The sequence below is a fragment of the Panthera onca genome, chromosome E1 (genome assembly GCF_046562875.1).
Source record: "Panthera onca isolate mPanOnc1 chromosome E1, mPanOnc1 haplotype 2, whole genome shotgun sequence".
NCBI classification, from domain to species: Eukaryota; Metazoa; Chordata; class Mammalia; order Carnivora; family Felidae; genus Panthera; species Panthera onca.
Window position 1 is genome coordinate 25,622,918 of NC_138352.1, and position 21,608 is coordinate 25,644,525.

General features: G+C 43.0%; 1 protein-coding gene across 2 annotated transcripts; it reads left to right on the top strand.

Annotated features, from left to right (window-relative positions):
- ZNF287 (zinc finger protein 287) lies at nucleotides 1-20,166 on the top strand. Of its 2 annotated transcripts, none has more exons than XM_078437687.2 (6): nucleotides 1-170; nucleotides 1,463-2,063; nucleotides 2,709-2,809; nucleotides 5,177-5,303; nucleotides 5,788-5,874; nucleotides 14,032-20,166. In XM_078437687.2, exons 2-6 carry the CDS (start codon nucleotides 1,661-1,663, stop codon nucleotides 15,597-15,599), a joined length of 2,286 nt encoding a protein of 761 aa, XP_078293813.1. In that variant the 5' UTR covers nucleotides 1-170; nucleotides 1,463-1,660; the 3' UTR covers nucleotides 15,600-20,166. The 2 variants fall into 2 exon arrangements, with proteins under 2 accessions (XP_078293813.1, XP_078293814.1); XM_078437688.2 differs by lacking the exon at nucleotides 1-170 and adding an exon at nucleotides 245-410.
- Nucleotides 20,167-21,608: the final 1,442 nt, after the last annotated feature.

A 21,608-nucleotide genomic window follows, 5' to 3' on the forward strand; every position in this document is an offset into this window, starting at 1 on the left:
CTCCCGGCCGAGACACGTCGTGCTTTCCGGGTTAGGGAAGTGGCGGAGCCAGAGGCCCCTCTGCAGCGCGGGGCTGAGCTCGCCACGCAGGCGCCCGCGCCCCCGCCGCCATTGTTGCCCCGGGCCTCTCGGGCCGCTCCGGCTGCGCGTCCGCCGGGTCCCCGCGACAGGTAATGATGTCGAGGGTGCCGGGCGCGAGTGTCCGCGCGGTCAGGCCGGAGCCCCAGCCCGTCCACGCGCGGGAGCCCGTGCTCGCGGCCTGCGGAGAAGACGAACGCGGGGTGGAGGTTGCTGTGGGGGGCCCGGTCCCAGCTCAGCGCGTCGTCGGGTCCCCACTCGCTCCCCCGCTGCCCGCGACCCCCCGGCCGAAGAGGTGTTAGGGAGACCCGACCGGGAAGGGCAGGCGACGGGTGAGGCCGGCGCGTCACCCCTGCAGGGCCTGGTACACAGTTGGCTTTGGTTACACGACTGAGCTTTGAGGAGGGCTCAGAACTGGGGCCCGCGGACAGGTGGTGTCCGTGCTCCAGGTCTGGCCTGTTCCGAGGTTTTCTTCGGGAATCCCGGTTTCATATTTATTCCTAAGGAATTGTCTCCTGTAGAAGCATTTAAAAGGGCTTCAAATCACACCAGCCTCTTCTACTCCCCGCCCCCCCCCCCCCCCCCCCCCGTCCCCCGTCCCCCGTCTTACCGGCTTGTCTCCCCAGCCCTCTGATAGCTAAAAGCTAGAATAGTCTGGCATTAATATGCAAAGCAGGTAAATGGCTTGCCCTTTTTTCCTTGACAGTTTCCTTGGGAACCTTGAGCACTTTATTAAGAAGAAATTCTCAGGTATCGTTCTAAGTACCTAATAGATTCGCTCTGTTGTTCTTGAGAGGTAGTTCCGTCCTTTACAGCTTCTGTAAGTAACAGAAAAATACTGAAGCTTTCTTGCCCCCTCTGTAAAAGTTTAATTTCTTTTTCAACAAGTTAGAAGTTTGATCTGTTGTTTGGCTCATGATCCAGGTCTTTGCTTTTATGACCACCTTTTTTTTTTTTTAATTCTTTAGAAATATTTTTTTTAAATGTTTATTACTGAGAAAGAGACAGCGCGCGGGTAGGGGAGGAGCAGAGAGAGAGGGAGACACAATCCACAGTAGGCTCCAGGCTCTGAGCTGTCAGCACAGAGCCGACACGGGGCTCTAACTCACGAGCCAGCCGTGAGGTCATGACCTGAGCCAAAGTCAGACACTTAACCAACTGAGCCACCCAGGTGCCCCTCTATTACCACCTTTTGATGGCAGTCCCATCCCCTGTCCCCAACAGATTGCACTTATCTACAAATCTAAGGATGTAGGGGAGGAAGACCAAGGTAAAGTCCGATTGTGTTTATCTGTGCAGACTGAGTAGGCGATCTCTGTTGGTGTATGCGCATAGCAAAGAGCACCAGGAATTCTTGACTTTGTGGTCTGTTCTTGTGTTTTAGGGTCTCTTAACCATCCCTGCAAGTTCTGGGCTCCAAATTTGTAACTAAGGCTGCTGACTCTACCTTGACTTTGTTCTGCCCCTGGCTGCAGCAGCCCTTGAGAGAATGTCTTTGTGGCTCTAGCATGAGACTTCAAGCAGTTGGCTCACTACTGGAAAAATAAAGGATACTGCCAGACTGACCTTCCTGTCTGTAGCAATGTTCTCCCCGTGCAAGAGGATGACCAGTTCTTCACGCTCCCAAATCCTTCTAATGTGGAAGCCAGACAAGGTTCAGAGTGGACCCCACAATGTGGAGAAGGAAACGCATGCTTTGAGACTCTTGCGTGACACTGAGACCTGTCGACAGAATTTTCGAAATTTCCCATATCCAGACATAGCTGGTCCTCGAAAGGCATTGAATCAACTCCGAGAGCTCTGCCTTAAATGGTTAAGACCTGAGATTCGCTCCAAGGAACAAATCTTGGACCTGCTGGTGCTAGAGCAATTCCTGACCATCCTGCCTGGGGAGGTTAGGACGTGGGTGAAGTCCCAGTACCCAGAGAGCAGTGAGGAAGTGGTGACTCTGGTGGAGGATTTGACTCAGATTCTAGAAGAGGAAGGTGAGGATTGTAGGGCAGAGAGGGGAAGAGTCCTGGGTGGTTAGAGAAGACTAGCCGGGACTGTCACAGAGCAGCCCTTTAAAGAAACCGGCGAGAGCAGAGCTCAGTGAGTGAGAACACACTTGAACGTGCGCCCCATCCTGCCTGGTCTGCCCCTGCCAGACTGCTGGAGACCACACACACCTTACCCGATGGCTTAAAACAGTGACCAGACACAATCAGATTACTCCTGTGGGAGCCCTCAGGAATTTCACCTGCAGAGGTTTGAGCCATTCTGCAAAGAAACCATTTGCTTTTGTGAATTAGGTTTTACAGTAACATGCTTGCAGAAAGGTAGAAAAGGGTCCAGAAACATTTCCTTGTTCAGACACAACACACAAAATTTACATCACATGACGCTTTAGGAGAAAATTGTGAATTTAGTACGTATCCTTAGCCGTCCCAGAACAGACTTGTTTTTGAAGCCTGGTTTGACATCTTAGGACAAATCATCGGCCCTTCCCTCTGCTTCTTTGAAGTGTGGGTGCTGGTTTTGGTTTCTTTCTCACTTCTCACTGTAGGAAAGTGTAGGCATCTATCTGGTGAAGAATTTCGTAGGCTGTTCAAACAGGACTAATCTCCATCACGGTCTCCCTTCTTCCCTAGCTGCTCCTCAGCATTCTGCCCTTCCCCAAGAGACCCCAGAGGAAGACCCCAAAGGAAGACCTGCTTTCCAGGCAGGATGGTTAAATGACTTGGTGACCAAAGTAAGTGTTGGTTTCTTCTATGATTTTAAAATGGCTTATTAAGAGGTGTATGTATGAGGACATTTTCTGTCCTGGCCCTGTAACTTCTTTGCCCCCTAAAGCCCAATCTAGGACTTAAACATCAGTTTCTCTCTTTAAATCCACCCTGTTTGTTAAGGTAAGTGACTGCCCTATGTAGGAAATAGGCTCCGGAGAGCCTTCCCCAGATATGCCCTTCCTCACTTTTTGACTGTAAGGCAGCAACCATAGAGGTTAAGGGATTGACCTCCACAGCCAGATGATCAGATTTAGTTCGTGGTTCTGAACCTATGATTTGGTCAAGATACTTGACCACACTTGGCCTGAATTATTAAACTCTAATAAATAGAATTTACCTGTTAGATTGGGAGGATTAAATACTATGCGACTTGTGGTTAGCCTGGACTACAGTAAGCCATCAATAAGCAGTGGTTGCTAATGTTATTTTTCTCATTAACAAGTAATTAAAGGCCATGTGTTTTGTGGTGTAATGTTGATCGTAAGTCTGTGTTACGTCAGGCCACCTTCAGAGAAAGTTTTACTGTAAAAATACACACCTGACACTGGCAGCCTGGAGCCTGCTTCGGATTCTGTGTCTCCCTCTCTCTCCACCTCTCCTCTGCTCGTGCTGTCTCTCTCTCTCTCTCTCTCTCTCTCTCTCTCTCCTCCCTCTCTCTCACTCTCTCCAAAATAAATGTTTAAACATCACTTTTGTACATACACATTAAAATCAGGCAGATGTTAAGATGAAATAAAAGATTCCATGCACAGGGGCGCCTGGGTGTCTCAGTCAGTTAAGCATCAACTCTTGGTCTCAGCTCAGGTCATGATCTCACGGCTCATGTGTTCGAGCCCTGGGCTCTATGCTGCTAGCATGGAGCCTGCTTGGGATTCTCTCTCTCCCTCTCTCTGCTCCTCCCCTACTCACTCTCTCTTTCTCTCTCTCTCTCTCTCAAAATAAACTTAAAAGCAAAAAAAGATTCCCCACCCCCAAAATTTAAGATATCTAGGACTAAACATAATATAAATTTTATAGTACATCCATATCGTGTATCATTCTGTAAGACACGAAAGAAGCTTTAAATACTATAAATCGTCTGTTCTCCCGAAATTATAAATTGAAAATGTAATTTGAAAACCCAATATAATTTTTTTAAGAAACGTAAAGTTCATTTGAAAGACATGGAGAAGTAATCAGTTTTGTGTAACAAAAGGAAGAAAGAGCCAAGAGGAATACTAACCTTGCCAGATTGAGAAATGTATCTATAAAAGTATAACAGTTCAACAGTGTGAGTTTTGGTCCCAGTTTTAAAGATTTTTAGATGTTTTTTAATGTTTATTTATTTATTTTGAGAGAGGGGGTGGGTGGGCAGAGAGAGAGAATCCCAGGCTATCCGCACAGAGCCCAAGGCAGGGCTCCAACTCACCAACCAGGAGATCATGACCTGAGCCAAAATCAAGAGTCAGATGCTTAACCGACTGAGCCACCCAGGCGCTCCTAAAGGTTTTGTTTTTCAGGAATCTCTACACCCAATGTGGGGCTCAAACTTAGAAATCCGAGATCAAGAGTCACAGGCTCTACCTAGTGAGCCAGGCAGGTACACTTCATGTATGTATGAACTACATACATTCATTCATATATACACTTCCCAGCTCTATCCACTGGAAGCAATGGTACCAATAATACCATTCAATTTTATTTTGAAAAGGAAGGAGGAGCTCTGCATTTCATCGTAGGACACACAAATATAGCTTAAAATTTCAAATTACAGCACATTGAATTCTTTCTTCTTTTTTAGAGAGAAAGACAGCATGCACACTCGTGTGAGCGAGGAAGGAGGGGCAGAGGAAGAGGGAGGGAGTCATGGAGGGTGAGAGAGAGAGAGAGAATCTTCAGTGGGTGGGCTCAACGTCCAGTGCAGAGCCCCACACAGGGCTCGATCTCACAACTGTGAAATCATGACCTGAGTCGAAATCAAGAGTCGGACGCTTAACCGACTGAGCCACCCAGGCGCCCCAATAACACACTGAATTCTTGAGGCAAAGCTCAAAAAAGCACAACCGTTCAAGGGTGTCATCTTTGTAAAGCCCTTTCTTCTTTAAGATGCAGTCACCAACGCATGCGCCAGTGCCAGCCGAAAATGTGATGATAAATTCTGCTTTATTTTCAGACTCTCCTGTAGGACCGTTCAGGTGTTGTCATCCATAACTCGGGTGAGGGTGTTAACTAGACCTTTAGGGTCTTACTGAGGCTCAAGATTCGGCGAGTCCCCTCACCACACACACACTTGGCATTTTCACTGTCCTCATTCTACCAGTTCTTGAACCAGGTTATATTTGATGTTTTAGGAATCGATGACATTCAAAGATGTGGCTGTGGATATCACCCAGGAGGACTGGGAGATCATGCGTCCTGTACAGAAGGAATTGTACAAGACTGTGACATTACAGAACTACTGGAACATGGTTTCTCTGGGTGAGCATCATCTACGCCCGCTCCTGCCAGCATACCCTCCAAGTCTCCTTTCCTCTCTTGTTAAAAACGCGTTGGTCTCTAAAGTATTTTGCTAAGAATGGGGCCTAGAGGTGAGCGTGCTCGTCCCGTTCAGGCACAGAAACGTTTTCCCTTTTCCCAAATAAAAGGTTTCTAAGTGAAGGATCATTGAAAACTGTGATGCCCGGCTTCCCTGGGCTTCCACACAGCACTGCGCCTTGCCCATTTCCTACCTTTCCTGTGATCTCCTCCCGCCATGATCTCTATGCACATATCCTCTTGGGTGGCAGGAAATGTTCATTTTAGCTCTGGAAAGGACAGTGATCTAATTCTCCCACTACATCCTGTCCGTGAACCATTGTTTTCCCGCAGAAGTCTGTCCTCACAAATAAGTAGAAGTCAGGTAATAAAATTCGAACAACCGTTTATCTCCAGGATAAAACTCCTTCTGTTTCCTCGTGAACAGGACTGACCGTGTACCGACCAACTGTGATTCCCATGTTGGAAGAACCATGGATGGTGATAAAAGAAATCTTAGAAGGCCCTAGTCCAGGTGAGAGCACAACTGGCGTGGGATTGTTTGTCCTTCAGAGCCTGACTGCAGTGAGATCTGTTTTTTAAGTATGGCCAAGGCATCCCCACAAAGACATCCCAGCCTGTCAGGAGCACTGAACTGTTCGGCGTTGCTTCCTGACAGATGCCATTTTCAGGAAGGGACACGGTTTAGTTATTTTGAGAGAGACAGCACAAGCAGGGCAGGAGCAGAGGGAGAGAGAGAGAATCCCAAGTGGGCTCCGCACTGTCAGCGCAGAGCCCGGTGCGGGGCCTGATCCCACGAGCCGCAAGATCATGATCTGAGCCTCGATCCAGAGTTGCACCACGCTCAACAGATGGAGCCCCCCAGGCACCCGTCCTGCCCTCCTTTTGAGGCACGCGCGAGTGTCCCTAAGATTTTAAGTTTCGGACCTTCTTTTTAAATTCCTTTTATTCTGTTTCACCAGCAAACCCTGTAGCCTCCTGCCTCCACTTTCCTAACTTACTCTATTTTCTAATTTAAAAACGTATATATTCAGAAGACTCAAAAACGTTCTCTCGTTGTATAGCACGTTCACCCGGTTCCTGCTTCTCCCAGCACCCGACAACTGGTGCTTGTTTCTAGTTGTTTCTGTTAAGGTGTTTTGTTTGCGTATCAAGTCACTATAAAAAGGGCTTCTTCTCGGGGCGCCTGGGTGGCTCTGTCATCAGTAAAGCGTCTGACTTCGGCTTAGGTCGTGATCTCGCAGTCCACGAGTTTGAGCCCAGGCCCTGCGTTGGGCTCTGCTGACGGCTCAGAGCCTGGAGCCTGCTTCAGATTCTGTCTCCCTCTCTCTCTGCCCCTCCCCTGCTCGCCCTCTGTCTCTCTCTGTCTCTCTGTCTCTTTCTCTCTCCCTCTCTCTCTCTCTCTCTCTCTCTCTCTCAAAAACAAATAAACGTTTAGGAAAAAAAAATTTTTTGTAATGTCTTCTCCATTTTCTAACAGAAATGGTAGCAAAGTACACACAGTTTTGTACTTTGCTTTTGTTCACTTAAAGTATATCTAGGGGCACTTGGGGAGTCTCAGTCAGTTGAGCATCTGACTCTTGATTTCTGCTCAGGTCCAGGTCCCAGGGTCGTGGGGTCGAGCCCCACGTCAAGCTTCACACATGAAGCCTGCTTGAGATTCTCTCTCTCCCGCTCTGTCCCTCCATCCCCAAGCCCTCTCTCTCTCTCTCAAAAAAAAATTTTTTTAAGTCTACCTTGAAAAGTGTTCCAAGTGAGGATATAAAGAACTTCCTCATTGTTTTTTTTTTTTAATATCTGCATCACATTTTATTGTGTGTCCCCTAAATTATTGAACCTGTTTCTCGTTGATGGGCTTTTTGGTGTTCCCATTCCTGCCTTCCTCCGCAAGAACTTCAAACCTACAGAAAAGTTGCAGAATCAGTACATTGAACACCTGTGTAATTGTCACCTGGAACTCCCAGCTACCATTATTTAGCCCCTTCTGTTTTTTTTTTGTTTTTGTTTTTAACGTTTATTTATTTTTGAGACAGAGAGAGACAGAGCATGAACGGGGGAGGGGCAGAGAGAGAGGGAGACACAGAATCCGAAGCAGGCTCCGGGCTCCGAGCTGTCAGCACAGAGCCCGACGCGGGGCTCGAACTCACAGACCGAGAGATCATGACCTGAGCCGAAGTCGGCCGTTTAGCCGACTGAGCCACCCAGGCGCCCCTAGCCACTTCTGCTTTTTCTCTCTACACACACACACACACACACACACACACACACACACACTTTGCTTTTGCAAAGAACCATCTGAAAGTTAGTTGTTGCAGGGATCATGACATCCCCCCCACGTATTTCTGCGTGTATCTCCCATTCTTCGACATAGGCTCATCGTTCTCTCCCCTCACATATTTCACATGTATACAAGATGTGTATCTTGTATAGTCCCATATTCAGACTTCCCCCACTGTCCCCAAATATCATGCAGTTTTTCTCCCCCTTCCGGGATCTCCTGTCAGGAATCCTGTGCTCCACTTAGTTATCCTGTGTCTTTAGTCCCTTTTAGTCTAGAATTGTTCTCCGCCTTTCCTTTTCTTTCTTTTCTTTTTGTTTCTTTCCTCATTTCTTTTCTGTTTTCTTTTCTCTTTCCTTCCTACCTTCCTTGGAGCATTTTTTGAAGGATCCAGGCCAGGTTTTTTTAAAATATTTTTTTTAATGTTTATTTATTTTTGAGAGAGAGAGAGAGAAACAGAGTGTGAGCAGGGGAGGGGCAGAGAGACAGGGAGACACAGAATCCAAAACAGGCTCCATGCTCCGAGCTGTTAGCACAGAGCCCGACATGAGGCTCGAACCCACCGAGCATGAGATCATGACCTGAGCTGAAGTTGGATGCTTAACTGACTGTGCCACCCAGGCACCTCAGGCCAGATATATTTTAGAATGACCCACAACCTAGATTTGCCTGATAGTTTCCTGATGTTTAGATTCAGATCAAATATTCTCACCAAAACAACCTCAGGTGTATACTTTGCATTGCCATTTGTCTCATTAGTGATACTCATTTTGCTTCAGGTGCTGTTGGCCAGATCTCTCCATTTTAAAGGTGCAGGGTTTTTTTCTTTATAATCAGTAAGCAATCTGTGGAGTGATACTTAGAGGCCACATGACTATTCTATTCCCTGGTAATATTTTATTTAAGCATTTTTGGCCTCCATTGTTGATTCTTGCTTTATCATATTGCTGGTTGCAAGATGGTGATTTTCCGATTCAGTCCTCTCTTCTCAAGGATTACTAGCATTCTCCTGTAAAGCACAGTTCTCCTTCTGTCTCATTTTTATGTGTACATAGCACTGTAGACTAATGGAATTTTTCCAACTACAGGGTGTTATTAGTCCACTAATTCCTGGTTTGTTTTGTTTTTTGTTTTTCATGCTGATTTGTCCCCAATTTGGGTAATAGGAGCCCTGCAAACCAAGTCCAATGTCCTTTTGACAGGTCCCCATTAGTCTTTAATCCTTACCTTGCTTTCTAGCACAACAGAATGTTCTTTTGACTCACCTTGTGCCTACCTTAGACCTGGAGGCTCTCCAAAGTACCCTGGTTCATTTTGATAGGGAATAGTACTTAGAAACCAGAATGTGGGCAGGAAGTGTGCTCACTACTGTGGGTACCGTTGCTTCCAGTGGATAGAGCTGGGAAGTATGCGTATGTATGTATGTGGTTCTCTTAATCATGAGTTCACGCTGATAATTCTAACTGATATCCAGCACCGCAAGGCTATTCCGTCTTGTATTTCCTTTTCCATACGGTGAACAACCTGGTTCTCAAGAGCACTAGTATATATTGATTCGCCCTGTCATGTAACACACAGAAAAATGGTTTCAGAATTAGGTCACTACCTATCACTACCAATAACAAACTGGGTAACGTTCAAAATTTCTTCAAAGTCCTTTCTGTCCTTACAATATATCCCACTAAGGGTATACAGAATACTAAGTTCAAAAGTTCCTTCAGTTCTTTCCTTTTAGCTGTCTTAAGGGTTTGCTGTACAGCTTAAGGGTTTGTTTGACTCTATTTGTATTCAGTTTTAGTGTTTTCTTGTTTTCTGGTTTTTAATCTTCCGCTTTTGAGTATGTAGAAACATTAACTTGGTTCAGAAGTCAAAACTGTGTAGAAAGGTATATGCTCCCATCCCTTCTGCTCTGTTCCAATCTACCCCCTATTTATTTCTGGTTTTTCCTTCCGAGTTTCTCTTTGCAAATAGAAATCATAAAGATATTCTTACGTGTCCTTCTGTCTACAAGAGAAGTGCACTATGCTCTTGATTCTTGCTTGTCTATTGCCTTTTTTTTTTTTTAATTCACTGACTTCTAATACTTGTTAACTTACCTGGTCATTAGATATTTTAAGGGTCACGCTGTTTGAAAAGCTAATTCTTCTCATAATTTATAGCAGAATGACCTATATATACCTATAGCACAGAACGTGCCTCTACCACAGTAAATTCTTCGTGGAATGATTTTGGCACACTCTAGACACTGAGAAAATATGCATGACATAATGGAAGTGAGCCTGAACTAGAAGTCAGGATAGTCTTCTGGAGGGTACTGCCAGTCTGGGACCGCTTGTTTTTTTAATGTTTATTTATTTTTGAGAGAGAGAGCGTGCGTGCGTGAGGGGCAAAGAGAGAGGGAGACACAGAATGTAAAGCAGGCTCCAGGCTCTGAGCTGTCGAACTCACGTATTGCAAGATCATGACCCGAGCTGAAGCAGGACGCTTAACTGACTGAGCCACCCAGGCGCCCCTGGGATCACTTTAATTTGAACCTGAGAAGTTTTTTAGATTGACTTTCAGGTAGCGTGCATTGGCACTGTAAATTCACAAGAGGGGACAGTTTATGGTTATGTATTTTAGGAGGAGAATTTTCTTCTTCCAAAGAGCACCAAGACTGAGAAAAGATTATGTAGAAGTGAGGGTTGTTTTTGTTTTTTTTTTTTTAAGTTTTGTTTGGTTTTTCTAGCCAGTCCTTCAGCAGAGTGTAATCCTCTATGCTCAGGAGTCCTGTGAGCACCCCCTCCTTGTTAGGGCCTCAGGCTTTGTTTTTTGGCCCTTGGGCCCTTGCCCCTCAAAATGGAAGTGTAAGGTCATTAAACAGATGGAGGGGCTGTCTCCGTCAGCTCTTGCTGATTTCCTGTCTCCCTGCTTTTGCTCGAGTTTTGGCCTCTGAGGATTTTCCTGTCTTACCGGCGTAGAGATACATCATAAGTTGACCCTTTGGTTTGGATACCTGATTAGTCATACTTCAGGAAACGGAAACCTTGATAATTCACAAATAGAACAATAGTATTGGTCTTCACTGGCCACTCCTGTCTCAGAACTTTGATAGTTGTTTATTCAGGACCTATAGCCATTCTTTCAGGTTCCACTCCAATCCTACCTCCCCCCGAAGCTTTCTTTGGTTACCTAAGTCAACACTGATCTCATCTGCTAGAAGTATTGCACCATTTTTTGGCCCTGTTGACTAGACACTTAGCACTTCCAACCGGCCCTTTCTGGTTAAATACATAGATTTAAGCACAGTTTAATAACATCGGTTTTTGAATTTCCGGTAAGCTGATTGATTTTAAAATGTATATTATATCCATTTCTTCATGGTCATGATTCAGCCTTGTTATTTTAAGCTTGTTCTCGCTTTAGTACTTTTCAGGTATACGGTGCGCTCTGCCATAGACTGTCCGGTTTCCTGGTATCAGAATGAAACTCAGCTTCTGGTCCTCTCATTTGTGTGTGTGTGCCCGCACACCTCTACCTGTACAGTCCCTTAACATTCTCATTTTGTTCTTTTGGAGGGGAGAGTGACAAATCCTGGTTTGAGAGAGTTGTGTTTAAATATTTTTGTTATATAAAAATAATATAACTACATTTCTAGTACTAAATAGCAATAAAAATCATATATCCAATTTATTGAAAATTGGAAAATATTTTTTAAAAACCTGTAATCTTGTTAACACTTTGATATTTGTCTAGTTCCAGTGCATTTTCATGCTAGTTATGATACTACTTTTTTCATTTAACATTACTCCCAAGCATTTTCTAATGTCAACTATGATGTTTGTGTTTGAATCAGAGTAATAAAAGTCTTTTGTAAATTCAGTCAGTACAAGGAAGGAAAATGAAGTATTTGTCTACTTCTCCTCACCCATTACCAGGATTTTCACCCCTTAGATTGTTACTCTCTTGTGTATGTGTATCTATATTACATATAGCATATACTTACACAGAGTGGATCTTGCTCTACATAATGTGTCCTATACACCCTTACATGTCAATGTATGTGAACCTACCTAGTTATCTTTATCAGTTATCAATATTCCATTATCCCTACTCTCGTCATTTATTGATTGATGGCAGCTCTTATTTTTAATGACTGCATATGAGTCTATGGAATGGATATATTAAGGTTTTTTTTATGTTAATTTTTTTTTTATATTTATTTTTGGGAGAGGGAGAGAGCGCGCACAGGAGAGGGGCAGAGAGAGAGGGAGACACAGAATCTGAAGCAGGCTCCAGGTTCTGAGCCATCAGCACAGAGCCTGATGTGGGGCTCGAACTCGTGAACTGTGAGATCATGACCTGAGCCGAAGTCAGATGCTCAATCAAGTGAGCCACCCAGGCACCCCATTTGTAAGGTTTTTATACTTTGGTCTGCATCTTAGAAAATTTCTGAACTACCCGGCATCACTTTTGCTATATTATAAAATCCATATTTGATTATATTCCATTACACAATTCTTAATATTTGGAAGTCCTATGTTTTTTACCTGGTTTCAAGGGAAAAAGATACCGTAATTTAAATTTGTTTTACACCTCCTGCTGGAAACAATAGGCGTCAGTACCTATGATTGCTTTGCAGCTAGGTTTGAAGTCAGGGATTTTTGCTGTTGTCGTTTACTTTGTTTTTGTGTGTATGTGTATGCTTTCATTTGGTTCACCTTTTTACAACAAATTGTCATTTATTCCAGCAATTCAGTTGAGTGGGCACCATATCAAGTCTTGGGCCATTTTCTGAAGGAAGCATAAAAGAAGCATAAGCCTTTCCCAGAGTTTGTGTCTAAGTTAGTTGGAAATAAAAGAAACACACAAAGTTCTGAAGTAATAATGCAAGGCCAAGTGCTGACATGGCCCCGACATTATATATGGTTGAATCATGAGACTGCTGGTATTTCAGTCATGTTGGCCTATAGAAAGGCAAGCTCATATGATTCAAGCTAATCTGTACTTTAGGATTCCTAGAAGGACAAACAGCAGCTGGGCCGTACCATTGTTTTAATGGGTAGAGAAGTTACCTTAAGAGAATGCCTAAGTCTGGTTTTCATACGGCCCCCGTATGAGGTGCTATGAGGAAGTAGCTTGAAGTTACGTGGAGAATTTAAATGTTAAGCTAACTATGCAGTTTGGTAGAAGATACAGTAGAATAGGCAAAGCTGGATTATTTAGGGACAGAATATGTCAAGTGGAGGTGTTTTGAACTTTTTAAACGTTTCTCCTTTAAGCCACTGGTCCTCAAACCTTAGTGCACATCAGAACCACTTGGAGGGCTTTCTGAAACAGATGGCTCAGCCCTACCTCCAAAGTTTCTGATGGGGCTCGTCTGGATGGGCACCAGTTTAACACACTCCCAGGTGATAGTGATCCGCTTATGCTGCCGGTCTGGGGACTGTACCTTGAGAACTATTACTAGGAGAGATTTACTGGAGATATTTGAGCCTGGAGAGCACTCCATGGAATTGCTTTTGGGATATTATGTAGGATTGTGCTGAGCAGGCTGGGAGGAGTTAATGAGAGTTAGCATCTACTTTATACGAATCAGTCCATGAAGTGAGGCCACGTTATCCCAAGTCTTACTAGTGTTTTCACTTCTCGTAATCCTGTCACCTGACCTAACCTATTTTATTGCACTGTGCCCATGTTGAATAGTGAGGAACCTCTCCTTTTACAACGGTTTGGTCTTCCGGTTTTCTGCAGTCACTTTTCCCAAGTTTTGTTTTGTTTTGTTTTGTTTTGTTTTGTTTTGTTTTTTAAGATCTTATTTATTGAGGTGCCCGGGTGGCTCAGTTGGTTAAGCGTCCGATTCTTGATTTCGGCTCAGGCCATGATCTCACAGTTTGTGACTTCAGGTCTAGCATTGGGCTCTGCCCTGACAGTTTGGAGCCTGCTTGGGATTCTCTCTCCCTCTGTCTCTGCCCCTCCCCACTCATACTCTTTCTCTTTCTAAATAAAATAATTTTTAAAAACTTAAAATAAATAAAGATTGTATAATAAAATTAAAATAATAATTGTAAAATTATAATAAAACCTTTATTTTTTTTTTAGAGAAGTGGGGAAGGGTAGAGGGAGAGAGACTCTTAAGCAGGCTCCCCACCCAGCACAGAGCCTAATGTGGGGCTCGATCTCACCACCCTGAGATCATGACCTGAGCTGAAATCAAGAGTCGGTTGCTCAGCTAACTGAGCCACCCAGGCGCCCCTCTCTTTTCCCAGGCTTTAAGTACCACATTGTGAGGTTGTCCAGGCCATAGTCTTTTGAGGCATTTTATTCACATTCAGTATCTTGTTTCTGTTTTGGCAGTTTCCTTTCTCCAAATAGAGGATAACTTTTTATATTTTTATATTCTTTTTATTTCAGAATGGAAAACAGAAGCCCAAGAGTGTACTCCAGTTACAAATACTTCTAAGTTCACAAAGACTGGTACTCAGACCATCAAGTTGGAGGAACCATATGACTACGATGACACATTAGAGAGGCAAGCAGCAGATACCTTCAGGAAAATTCCCACCAGCGGAAGAAACTCCCCTTTGAAGTCCGTCCTCTCACAAGAAGATGACCCTATGGAAGAGTGTCTTAGTAAATATGATATATATAGAAATAGTTTTGAAAAGCATTCAAACCTAATTATTCAGTTTGGTACCCAATCAGATAATAAAACTATGTATGATGAAGGCAGGGCAACCTTCAATCATGTCTCATATGGTATTGTACATAGAAAGATATACCCTGGAGAGAAGCCTTATAAGTGTAACGTGTGTGGGAAAAAGTTTAGGAAGAACCCGTCCTTCGTGAAACACCAAAGTACCCATGCCAAAGAAAAATCTCATGAATGTGAAGAATGTGGGAAAGAGTTTAGGCATATCTCATCCCTTATCGCACATCAGAGAATGCATACTGGAGAAAAACCATACGAATGCCACCAGTGTGGTAAAGCCTTCAGCCAGCGTGCACACCTTACCATACATCAGAGAATTCATACTGGAGAGAAGCCCTATAAGTGTGATGACTGCGGAAAAGACTTCAGTCAGCGTGCACACCTTACTATACATCAAAGGACACATACTGGAGAGAAACCGTATAAATGCTTGGAATGTGGTAAAACCTTCAGCCACAGCTCATCACTGATTAATCATCAGCGAGTTCACACCGGTGAAAAACCTTATATATGCAACGAGTGTGGGAAAACTTTCAGTCAGAGTACACACCTTCTTCAGCATCAAAAAATACATACTGGAAAGAAACCGTATAAATGCAATGAGTGCTGGAAAGTGTTTAGTCAGAGTACCTACCTTATTCGACATCAGAGGATTCATTCCGGAGAGAAGTGTTATAAATGTAATGAATGTGGAAAAGCCTTTGCTCATTCCTCAACTCTCATTCAACATCAGACTACTCACACTGGAGAGAAATCCTACATATGTAAGATATGCGGAAAAGCCTTCAGCCAGAGTGCAAACCTCACTCAGCACCACAGAACACATACTGGGGAGAAACCGTATAAATGCAGCGTGTGTGGAAAAGCATTCAGCCAGAGCGTACACCTTACTCAGCATCAAAGAATTCATAATGGAGAAAAACCCTTCAAATGCAATATATGTGGGAAAGCATATAGACAGGGTGCCAATCTCACTCAACATCAGAGGATTCATACCGGAGAGAAGCCGTATAAATGTAATGAATGTGGGAAAGCTTTTATTTATTCCTCGTCACTTAATCAACATCAGAGAACTCATACTGGAGAACGGCCCTATAAATGTAATGAATGTGATAAAGATTTTAGCCAGCGAACATGCCTTATTCAACACCAGAGAATTCACACAGGAGAGAAGCCCTATGCGTGCCGTATATGTGGTAAAACCTTCACCCAGAGTACGAACCTCATTCAGCATCAGCGTGTTCATACTGGTGCCAGACATCATAATTAATGGATGTGGCAGATGACTTCACTTAGGTTTGACAGTTCACCCGAATTTTATTTTGTGCTCCGTTAAAACATTATTCAAAAGAAGTGCAATATATGTTAGATATCAGCAGAAGTATCAAAAGAAGCATCAGAATTGGTAATGTGGATATAAGCTATTTAAATTTAATGTGAAATTTAAAAAGAAAACTTTATTCACTCCTTAACCTTTATTTGCTACTAGTTCAATTCATTCCAGAGAGAAACCCAATCTGTAACTCATCAACTCTTAGTGTATTTGAAGTACTTCTTAATGAGACCTTATGAATGTAACTTGGGAAAGCTTCCATCAAGTAGGGATTTCACACTAGCGAGGAATCTTGGGATAATTGAAAAAGCTGCTTTAAGGCCTTTATTACTTCCCAGCTTTGAAGCCTTAAATACATAAGGGGTTCCCTTCCCTTTTCCTATTAATGCCATAACTGCCATGTGGAGCCAGTAGGTTTGCAAAATATATACAGTGGAAAGTATCTTAATTTCTATGTGACAACTGTGTAATTACATTTTCCTTTACTGAAATATTCAAGGAAGAGAAGCTTAATGAAACATGATCTGTTAGGATAACTAATGTATATATAACCTTTAGACGAGTACAAATTAAACAGGCAAAAATTAAACACCCATCCTTAAATTCACCTTTAAAACATATTAGCCTTAGTTTCACTAGGTTTTGACATCTGTCATCCTAAAGGAAAAAATAAGAAAGTTACCTTTTTTTTTTTCACCTGACTCCTAAACTCATAACTTGAGGTTCCCCTGTGGCTATTTTGCCATAGAAAGCCCATTTCCATTGAGACCCATTTCTCGAGTGCCTACTGTGCTCAGGGCCCAGACTTCCCAACTGGATCTTCACAGGGCTTGTGCTGAAAACCACAGCTGATTCAACAACAGAAAGCTTACTAAAGTAGTGAAATGTGACAAAGGACATGGTCTTAACTATTAAGTACTGTCACAGAATGACATAGGAAGCGTACTAAAATGGGTTGCCAAATGCAATCCCATATCCCAAGACAAGTAGTGAAAGCAGCTATTTACATAGTGTGAGGGAAAAACAAGTCATGGAAAATAGATTTAAGTTCACTACAGAAAGTGGGTCAGGGAAAAAAATCAAGGGTGAAAACTTAGCAGTGAAGAAAGAATACACGGGTAACTTACAACATGAACTATTGTCCGACTTGGGTTACCTAAGAAAGTAAGAGTGGCTAATTAAGACCAAATTCAGCCTGTTTAGAAGAAAGAACTAAAAATGAAGCAACTGATTTTAAAAGAATAATTGGAATTGGTTGTTTTTCGTACATGTAAGTAAAATAGGGATTACTCTTAAAATGTCAGAAAACATTTACTGGAAAAAGCATTGATGCAGAAACTCATTGATGCAACAATCACTAGACAATATTAACTAAGTTTGTGGGGTCCTGAACATAAAAGGAAAACAGGCAGAAATGCAAATAGAAACAGGTAAAGATACTATTGTGTTTAATATCCACAGCATTCCACGATCAGAATATAAGACCATATTCAGAGAGCTGAGATTTCATCTTGCTCTTAATTGTTTCTTCAGTGCCTTGCGTATAGGTTGTGGTCGATCTATGTCGGTTGAATTAATAAGTAGGTAAGTTAGAATTGAGTAATAAGGTATAATTAACGGATATGGAGTGAAGGTGGTTGAATTTAAAATACTTTTGTGCACACATGCAAAGAAATACTTAACAAATACTGGTCATTCGCTGGGTAAGAGGAACTACTTAAAATTGAAGAATCAATTCTTAACAGTGGGGATATTCCTAAAGAAATCGTGGGACGTCACTGCACAGGAAGTTTTCCTGAGCTAGATGAAGAAAAACTGATCTAAATTCTGGTGCCATAAATACCATTTTAAGCATATGATTGGCCATTGCAGTCTCATTTGGATGTTACTGTTGATAGCAAACGTCCTGCAGACAGGTGCCGAAGGAAAGACCTGGGGTGCTAGCATCTTCAAGGCTTTCTTGTTGAGTGTTTTCTTCAAGAAGCTACTGCTTTCCCTTGTCTTCACCTCAGTTAACCCTGATGTCATGGGATCATCCTTCACAAAGTGTAGATCGTCTTCAGGTTGCATAATACTCGAGTTAGGCTTATGCCATAGTTACCATGTTAGAAATAACCGTTGTACTTAAGATGCAATTTTTATTGATAATGCCACTTCAAATCTTACACGACACTCTTTCCCCTCCTGGCTTGAATGTGTGGAGTATTGCAGTCCATAGCGCCTTTTCTCGCTTTAATTTGTATTTCCTGCCTTTGTTTTATGTAAATAATGCATTTATAAAGTCTTCCACTGATACGCTGAGGCAATGGATGCCCTTAGACAGTAACAGAATAGTGGAGAGTCATGGGTCTTTGTGTATTTTTCCCACTTTTTACAGTTGTCTGATCCACATGTAATTCAAGTTTTTGGTTTGTTTTTTTTTTTTTTAGCAGATAGCCTTATTTTCCACAACTTTTTATTACAAAGATGTTGAAATATACAGAAAAGTTAATAAAATGAACGGTATATCTACCACCTAGCTTTAAAATTTTAACATTTTTTACTGAACGACTGGAAAGTTACTTAGACGTGACATTTCACCCCTAAATACTTCAGCATGCATCTCATAAAAATAAGGACTTTCACATTACCACATATATTACATACCTTGAAAAATGAGTAAGAATTCTCTAATCTTTCATGTTTCATGTTTAAATTTTCCCTGCTGATCCCAACAAGTTTCACACATTATGTTCAATTACTATGTCTGTTTCATCTGTCCAGGTGTCTCCCACTTCTGATTTTCTCTAGGACTTTTTTTTTTTTTTTTTTAATAGAGCAGGTCAGTTGTAGAATGTCTCACATTCAGGATTTAACGGATTGTTTACATATGGTTTATCTTGTTCCTGTACCCCCTGTGGCTTCTGTAAATTAGTATTTATGGCCAAAGCCTTGATTGGATTCAGGTTAAATATACATGTTTAATATTAACACTTCACCGATGTGTCTCCTGTTGCATCAAAAGTCTTATTAGTATCTGGTTGACCATCCGTGATGTGAATCATGGGAATCACCGTATCTTCCCAATGTGCAGATGTGTTTTTTCCATTGCAGTTGATCCGGACTGACGCTGGCAGGGTGTGGATAGCTTGTCCACCAAGAACTTTTCACCTGGTACTTGTAGTACCCAGTGATGACGCTCGTTCCCCAAATCAGTTATTTCCTTAAGATTGGCAACACGGCAATTTTCTATCATTCTCTCAACGTTTCCTGATGCGTAAGTCTGTAAGGCAGAGCTTTCCGTCATCTGGAGGTGCACTGGAGGCAAGGCGCTACTTCAGTTCTTTACTTACCAGTTTTCAGAGTGAGGAGTTGGCAGTGATGACAGATTATTCCATGTGTTTACGTCAGTCATGGCCATTGTTTCTGTTGCTCAAATTGTCCCCCATGTGGCCAGTTGGAACCCTTCCAGTAGCTCTTAGGTCCCTTGTCATTCCTTCTCTAGCCTTTGGGGACTTCATTGCCTTCTGACACAAGAGATCTCAGGTTCAGTGCCCCAGATATGGAATGAGCCATGTCTCCCGCAATCCCTGGCTAAGTCAGCAACTATTTAGAAACCAAGCTCTGGACGCTAGGTATGCTCGTTGCTGCTGGGGTGTCATTAGCAGGTAGCCTTTGGGTCTTAACCATTCAACTTCTTGTAAAGGCAACTCTTTGCACTCATTTCATCAGTTACAGAATCTCTAAGAGCCGTCATTACATACTGGGACAAACTGGGGAGCAAACAACTTAGCCTTTTAAGCATACAACTAAATTGGAGAGGACGGAAGTGATATGTACACTAGAAAGCAGCAAGCGCAGCCCCAAGAGGTCTTGTACCAGGACCGGCAGAGTTTACGGAAGGGAGCATGTCAGTTAATAGGTGGTACCTAGTATGTCTTAACTATTACATGTCTTGGTAATTCATGTATTTATAAGCTAATCATCTTTCCCATCACATTCCTTAAGGCAGGTTTCTGATAAGATCTAAATCTGAACCCTGAGGATCTGTTTCCTGCAAATCTAAGTGCTAGTTTTTCTTGCTAAACTTTTATTTGGTCTTCAGAACTAAGAGTGTTAGGTTTCATTCTTCAGCTGTATCTTCTGGTATCAATTCACTTGCATGTGCCTGTAAATGTGCTTAGTCCTCTATTTTGTTACTCTCTTCCTGGCTATTTCACTACAGTTACTAGCCCCTTGGAACACTGTAGCCATTAAGAATGCAAGCATGTGCACTACAGTGATATGTGTAAATATGTGTGTGAACTCGCAAGCAACGCTAAGTCCTTTGTATGGATGGGGAAAGAGATACCCATGATGCTGAAGTGTCTTGCCTGAGGTCATACAGTCCTACAGCGACAGAATAAGGGTTTGGACCCATGCCTCCGGCACTTAGTTGAATTCTTCCTGTAAAATTAATGCTAATGGAAATCCCGAGCACAAACAGTATGTACCTACAATTTTATAAAACTGTATTTTGATGAGATTAGAGCATGGAAAGTTTGTTTTTGTCTCCCCTTCTCTATAGTTTCCTAAATTCAGATCTTTAAATGAGACTAGCCCCATCAAGAATGCACTCCTCTGTACCCTCACTTCGGTTTTGGTCTCCCACCCGGATCTTTCCCCAGCTTCAGAACCATACAATGTTATCATCTGGAACTATCTCAAAAGTACCTTCACTGGTTGAATCTAAAACAGAACTTTCATCCCCAAATCTCTATGTTAATTCACGGTAACTTTGAGAGGCTAGTTCACCTGTAGTTACAATCCTATTGGCTTTACTTTCCATGTGTTCCCATCCAGTCTCTTCTCTATCCCCACTGCCACGACCTCATTTCAGGCTTTTAATCAGCTTTCGTTTTGATTCTTTCATAACCAGGTAAATGTTCATCCTGCCCCTGATCTACCCCTTTCAGTGTATCTGCCACACTTTGCTCAAGTCCTGTGAAAACCTGTGAGGCCACCACATAACAGCTCTACAGGTTGAGTGGTGCATTTGACCACGTCGCCATTTGCTCGACACGCTACGATATCCTCTCATTGTCAACGGCAGTGGATTGTCACTCTTAGCTGCACATTGAAATGACCTGGGGAGCTTCTACAATTACCAACGCCCAGGCCCCACGTCGAGGGATATTGACTTACTTCATTTGGGATGGAGAATTATCCATCTGAATTATCAGTAATTCAATTCCCCAGGTGATTCTAATGTCTTAAAGTGCAGCAAGGGCAGAAGCAGGAATTCCAGGGATTCGGAGGAGAAATGGTGGTTGCAGCAGAGGTGGTAAGAAGTGACCCAACCCAGGATGTATTTTGAAGGTAGAGTCTCTAGAACTTGCTAAGGATTTGGATTGGGAGTGAGGGGCATCAAGAGTGACTATCTTAGGGGCACTTGAGTGGCTCAGTTGGTAGAGCATGCAGCTCTGGACCTCGGGGTCGTGAGTTTGAGCGCCACCATGGGGGCAGAGGTGACTTTAAAAAAATTAAAAAATAAAAAACCTTCAGAAGAATGACCATCTTTCCAACTAGAATATATGCTCCTAACAAGGGAGAAGGCTCTATTAGACTCATTTCTGTAGCTCCACAGATGGGCCCAGATGAATTCCAGCACAAACAGTGGGCTGCCTTACAGGAAAGCAACACTGAGTTGGGGGAATCACTTTTATAGCGAATTGTAACCAAACATGCTCTTTGCCTTCCCTGACCCCCCTCCAGCCCCTGCTTTGCCTGTTTGCTTGCCGTGAACACAAGGCTGAGAAATGGCCCAGGTAAAGCACGATTAAGATCTCGCAATCTTGGCATACCCAACAGGAACACCTAGGGAAGTGCAGGGTCCGTGGCATATGGCCTCTCCCGATATGGTCCATTCTAGTGTAGAAGAGGGGAAACCTCCCACCAAGAATTCGGGGGCGATTAGGGCTTCTGTGT

What these genes read in the sequence shown, in the direction of transcription:
- ZNF287 (XM_078437687.2), top strand. Translation starts at nt 1,661, where the DNA reads ATGTTCTCCCCGTGCAAGAGGATGACCAGTTCTTCACGCTCCCAAATC. An exon ending in TCAGATTCTAGAAGAGGAAG is followed by an intron (nt 2,064 to 2,708) that starts GTGAGGATTGTA and finishes CTTCTTCCCTAG; the next exon opens with CTGCTCCTCAGCATTCTGCC. An exon ending in CTTAGAAGGCCCTAGTCCAG is followed by an intron (nt 5,875 to 14,031) that starts GTGAGAGCACAA and finishes TTTTTATTTCAG; the next exon opens with AATGGAAAACAGAAGCCCAA.